The sequence below is a fragment of the Olea europaea genome, unplaced genomic scaffold (assembly GCF_002742605.1).
Source record: "Olea europaea var. sylvestris unplaced genomic scaffold, O_europaea_v1 scaffold3626, whole genome shotgun sequence".
NCBI lineage: Eukaryota > Viridiplantae > Streptophyta > Magnoliopsida > Lamiales > Oleaceae > Olea > Olea europaea.
Genome location: NW_019255495.1, coordinates 2,047 through 8,027, shown reverse-complemented (window position 1 = coordinate 8,027; position 5,981 = coordinate 2,047). Strand labels below are relative to the sequence as shown.

Sequence of the window (5,981 nt, the reverse complement as noted above, 5' to 3'; positions counted from 1 at the left end):
ATGGTGAATAATATAAAGATGACTAGTGTCACTCAACTCACAAGCACACCTTGAGAGTTATTAGCAAAGAAGAATATATAAACATATGTTTATAAGTGTCTACTTAGGAAAAGACACTTAGCAGGGTACTACTAAGATGCAAATAATCCAAACATGATGCACCACCTCGCTGAAAACACCTATATAAGCATTCACAGGACGTACACATTTAAGAGAGATTTTCATGTTAAAAACATTCTAGAATGCTCTAAATCATGGCTGAGTAATCTAGCTCAGTGCTTCAAAACAAAACCCTAAAGTAAGACAGCAAAATGATGTCAAACTAAAAGATAGAAAAGGGGAAGTCATTACTTTTCTTTGGTTGGTTGGATGAAATATATGGCATCCATGGTTGGAAGAGGCTGCCTTCGCTTGTGTATGTCTTCCACCACTGCAGGCAACATGTAAAATAGTAACTTCTCAAACACAAAACTGACACGTTAAATTCAAATAAGGATGTGTCAAAGCCAGTTGATCACAAGCCATAAGATCAATTTTACAGGATACAAGTCCCCATTGGCCTATTACGGGATCAATTCAGTGCCAGTTCCACCTTCCAAAATCATAAAATAGATTCTCCTGGATAGGACCACTTTCGTGGGAAACATCAGAAACAAATTGATTCCCTGAGTATACATGATAACATATTTGAAACTATCAGGTCGGCTGTAATTTTTTTAACAAGTTTCACTGTGTAATTCTTTTCCTAGCATCATAATTTTATGATTCTAGCTCCAGAATTAGGCATTATATCAGAATTTTACTTGATAAAGATATCAGGAATGGAAATGGGAGACATGGCTAAACAGGATGAGATTTGCAGACATTTATGATCATTAACAAGCATTAGGTAAATGAATTGCCTATAAGAAGATATTTCAACAACAAAACTTGGCATCCACAACAGATTTAAATGCTATTCCTTAAATCATCACAAAGTTAAAGCATTGAGCAACCCGTCTTAAAGCTTATCTCAACAACCCCCCACACATGCAGACCAAATTCAGAATTTCAATATAAAAAGTGACATGGAAATTCATAAATGGGTGACCATGACACTTGAAAACTTGACATTTGTCATGATACCATGTTAAACCACTTCATCTTAGAAAACAGGCTTTTACAGAGCTAAAAATTTATTGATTTATATTTTATCTTCAACATAAGGACCTCTCAAATCTACCAGAAAAGAAATTGCAGCAGCTCTAGCAGCTAAGATTCCTATTCATTAAAATGATTATTCCATTGTGACACTCAAAAATACTTATGGAGACAATAAAAATTAGAAGACACAAAATTAATGAAGAAAAGATCAAAGTGCAATTACCAACTCAGACTTGTCGGCAATTAGTTAAACATTGTTAACAAGCTAAATGGAACGTTTATAAGAAATATGCTAAAAAGGTATTTACTGGATAATATTAATAGCATGTGAAAAATAAAGCACCAAACAAAATGCAAGGCAACGAGTACAAAGAAGACGATACAATTTTTCAGAGACTAGCCTTTTATATCTTACATGAAACTCCTTCCTCGGTGATATCTGCCATCTTGCACGAGTAAGACATTATCTTAACAGTTACCTTGTCCATTATGAGTACCTGAAAGAGAAGTGTTAAAATTGGAAAGTGATTGAATAAGATAGTTTAAAATAGAAGCAAGTGATGTAACATTACAAAGCATATAAAACCCAAAAATGAATGCTTGCTGCTGGTCATTGATAAGTTTACTGTCAATGGGCAGTAGTACCTACCATACTGTATCTTGGATATAAATATTGTGTTTACGAAGATAAATCACAGGAGTAGTCTATAAATAGAACTACAGTTCAGTCTGCTCAGACAGAGACTTCCAAAGGACAACAGAATCTTGTCTGATTTTCGAAGATTAAATGTTAGCTTAAAAGAAACAGATCAGTCCTGAGTGCAAAGTGAAATAAACTCTAAATAAAGGGTATTAATAAATGAATCTCAGTCATCGATCTTCACCGCAACATGGAACAACTAAACCTAGAAATAGTAACCTTATCTTTGATCTAGTTAAAACTCACTCCACAGCTTAATACCTTAGCTGTAGGAAGGCATTATGATGTCCCTATTGCTAACATTTTCCTCGAATACTCCTTCCTACTGCACAAGTCTTTTTATCGTGTTAAAGATTGATATATTGAGGTGATAATAACAGCATTTACTAAGTCTGTATGTGTAGCATACTGGGATGGTGTATATGGCATATATCAGTCTAGTGAACTTGTAAATAAGTACGACTATACATATGCATATGAGATTAGTAGAAAACATTTGCTCTCTTTTTTAAGATTCAGGCAAAATTGAAGACACTAAACACTCAAGTCAGTTACTAGTTGCATGTTGACATGATCTGGACTTATTGTGCTATTCATGACCAAATCGATCAATTCCAGATGGATGGGGAAGGGTATAAGCATATCTAGATCAAAACTCCGATTTGTTACACTTTTTCTAGCTGCTTGGCCTGACTACGGGTTCAAATCCCTTACTTTATATTTCCATTTGGCATTCCTCTAGCAACAGATAAGCCCTAGCAGTCATCTAAGTCCATAGCAATAACACTTGCACCCACACTCCAGGAAGTAATAGATATCCTGGTTGAAGTTAATTATACCTTCCAACTTGATTTTGAGTCACCTGTTTTGGCCGATCGAAGCATTTCATACAACAATCCTGAAATATGCACATAAAATATTTGAAAAGGTTAAAAAACAGCACAATCCACTCTAAAGTTGCTGCAGGAATTCACTGAAATTGACAAATTTCAATTATTTAATTAATGACTATAAGTCTACATCACATCTGTTATAGATAAACTCCAGGGATTATAATGAAACCTTGTGCAAGTCAAGTTGAAGTTGCACTTCTCATAGTCATTAAATTTACAAAAGAGGAAATGAAGGGAATTATATATTCATATGAATTGCATATTTATACCATAACAATTCCTATTTTTAGTTGACAACTTGAAATGAATTCTCACTACTCCAGGTCTCAGCTAAGTGCTTGGATACCGAACACTTCTCTTCAATATCACACAGTTGCCTAAAAATTAAAGCATCACCTGCTTTGTGAATCAACTTTTGTTTCTATTGCATTTGGTTTAAGCCTCTTTCGAACGCTGGTTATCCAAGGTGTAGCTATAATCTGTTCCTCTTTTCTTCAAATCAAACACTAAGTCTCAGATTCATTGGAAGGGGTGATGTGCAGTTTAAATTGAAATGAAATCATTTGAATTGAATTCAAAATTAATAGTATTTAACTTTTTATTACATTATGAAACACTACAATTAAACTTCCCCGTTAATGTTGAACTCTAGCCAAAAGTGATAAAGAAGCTAAGACTTTGACAATAATCTCAAAGAGTTGAGTATTTCAGCAGAACCAAATTATTTTCACATGACCAGTCTGAGAATTCAAGAGGTCTTCCAGCTTTTATTTTTGAAAAATGATTTAAGTTCATTTGACTCTGATAGATGATCAGGGCTCTATAGTGTATCAGGATTTACGTAATGGAGGACTTAAGTTTTACGATTTTATCGAACCAACTATACCAAATCTACCCCGTCCTCATCCTACATTGATACTCTCCTTTGCCTCCATCCACGTATTGCTTTTCCTCTCCCAAATCCTCATCCACCAACTTACAATAGAATGCTGAGGCACACTGAACAAGTTAAAGTTCTAGCAAGGGATCTCACAGGTTGATTTTCGGCAAGGACAGATTGTCAATTACATGATGAAAGATTTTCATGTTGCCAAAGAAATGTTCCAGCCTGTAAACTCTATTATTACTCTCTAAGAATGACTCCCTTTAATGAGGTACTGGTTATCCCCAATCTGTAGTCACCAATCCGTTTGTTTACCATCAAATAATGTCACCCCTTATTGTAATTGTTACATTATCAAACTAAATCCACAGGTTTTAGACTAGCATTGTACACTACTTCTCTTAGGGTAAGTATTCAGTGGTTTCTTGTATACAGTTGCTCACATTCTATCTTTTTATTTATTCTCAACATGATCCCACAATTAAGCAAAGAGATTGTTGAGGAATTATTCTCAACAGAAGATTTGTTTTGTACACAAGCAATGATATGATTGATTCATGAAATTGTGTATCCTTGTTCATACACAATAGATAAAAGATGCTTGGTTGAAAACAAATCTACGATGTCTTCTAAGCTCTATGGCAACATAATGGAATCCCAGTCAATAACAACAGTTTGTCACATGAGCCAACATTACAAGAATTGTCTTCTTGTTCCTCATCATCTTATTTGCTCATAACCAAACATCATCACTAGTTCCCTAGAAATCAAAAATTTCTTTTCAAACTCTCACAGAGGAACCTATACATGCTTCTGTAGGCCTCGGAATTGAGCTTAAGTCGTGAATGTGACGTTCATCTTCCTTTCTTTAATTCTGCAAAACGCTCCAACGTAATCTCCCACTGAATAATTCCACAATTTGTTGATCCAAAAAATTTAGAACCACGAGAGGAGTTATACATAAGAAATCCAAACGACTTAATCAGTTTATCATCGGAAAAGCACCATGCTACAAATAAAAAGTTAAAAATTTGTTTTAGAAACTTCAATGAACTAATAGCAAATTACCTCCAGACAAACAAAAAGGTGTTAATAAATACTGAATTTCCATTCAATTTAATCAGATAGATGAAATTGAATTGAATCCAACGCATATTCACTCAATATTATACATAGAGTTAAAAGGAAAAAAAAGGTAACATGGACTAACTGTCACGGCTAATTTGCCGGAAGTTCTTGTACTCTCCGCCCTGAGACGACGAATCGGAATCAGACATCGACATTGTGATATGTAATATTCTTCAAGCAGTCAAGCAGTCTACTTCTCCTTTTCCTTGTGCTCCAACCGATCGATCGATCCCTGATATCGTACAATTTGTTGTTGATCGAAAGTCCAGATTTGTGTTTTGAGAAAGAAAAAGAGAGATGAAGAATCTCTAAAATCTCGTGTAAATGCGGGTTGACTGTTTATACCCCATTGTTGCACTGTCTCCCTGTCTGAGACTGCATAGCGAAATGGTCCATCCGGGTCGGGCCGGTTCTGACCATAGTTTGAAGTGGTAATGAGTTAATTTTACAAGTGGCTCCTCAAAGTATCTTTGTGGTTCATTTAGTCATTAAAGTTGACAGTATTACATAATCGATCACTCGTTTAATATAATTATATGAGTAGTGTTACAGATACATAAGTATATACATAAGGGTGTCCATAATGTCACGTGACAACTCTATCATTTGCTTGTTTAAAACACAATCAACTTTTTCAAGCAATATTTTCTCCCTACATCACATTATGATCCTTTATATATATATTTGTTATGTACACTTAACGAAATCCTAATTATATTCTACTCTACATCAGATGTTGGGCCGATTTATATTAAAACGCAATTTTAATGACAAAAACAACCAAAAAATTTCAAATCCCTTCATCGAACATTGTTATTATTTTTTTAATCATTAATAATCAATAAAAGTCGTGATGAAGCTAAAACAAAAGATCAACTTGAAGGAATCGCTTGCTTTAACAACAGTTAGAGCATGTGAAAGTGTAATAATAATTATGCTTGATATAATCTCAATCAGGCTAAATAATTTGAATTTTTGCTTGAACTTTAGTGAAATTAATTTAGTTGTAATTGTAATATCTTTGTAAGTAATTTAGAACGTAAATGATCATGGAAACTCACATTATCCAATATTTAAAAATACATTCAAAATTTCATTAGTCAATGTGACGGTACCCCACGATCATATAAATCGATGATCATCTAAATTTTAAATAAATAACATTACTCTTTAAAAATTGACTTGGCCATTGACCTACATTTTTATTTCATCATCTAATCATGTCTATTTTTTT

The 5,981-nt window shown here is 34.0% G+C and overlaps 1 protein-coding gene across 1 annotated transcript; it reads right to left on the bottom strand.

Moving 5' to 3' along the window:
• Positions 1-330: 330 nt before the first annotated feature.
• On the bottom strand, positions 331-5,150 carry LOC111386566 (SNARE-interacting protein KEULE-like). Its single transcript, XM_023011031.1, has 4 exons — positions 4,830-5,150; positions 2,683-2,741; positions 1,559-1,640; positions 331-430 (listed from the first exon to the last, which is right to left on the bottom strand). Exons 1-4 carry the CDS (start codon positions 4,900-4,902, stop codon positions 348-350), a joined length of 297 nt encoding a protein of 98 aa, XP_022866799.1. The 5' UTR covers positions 4,903-5,150; the 3' UTR covers positions 331-347.
• Between the last annotated feature and the right edge of the window lie 831 nt (positions 5,151-5,981).

Excerpts from the sequence above, each read along its gene's own strand:
- LOC111386566 (XM_023011031.1), bottom strand. The coding sequence starts at position 4,902 with ATGTCGATGTCTGATTCCGATTCGTCGTCTCAGGGCGGAGAGTACAAG. Across the intron at positions 1,641-2,682 it reads ACTCAAAATCAAGTTGGAAG|GTACTCATAATGGACAAGGT; the intron begins GTATAATTAACT and ends CTTCTCTTTCAG. Across the intron at positions 431-1,558 it reads CACCGAGGAAGGAGTTTCAT|TGGTGGAAGACATACACAAG; the intron begins GTAAGATATAAA and ends TGTTGCCTGCAG.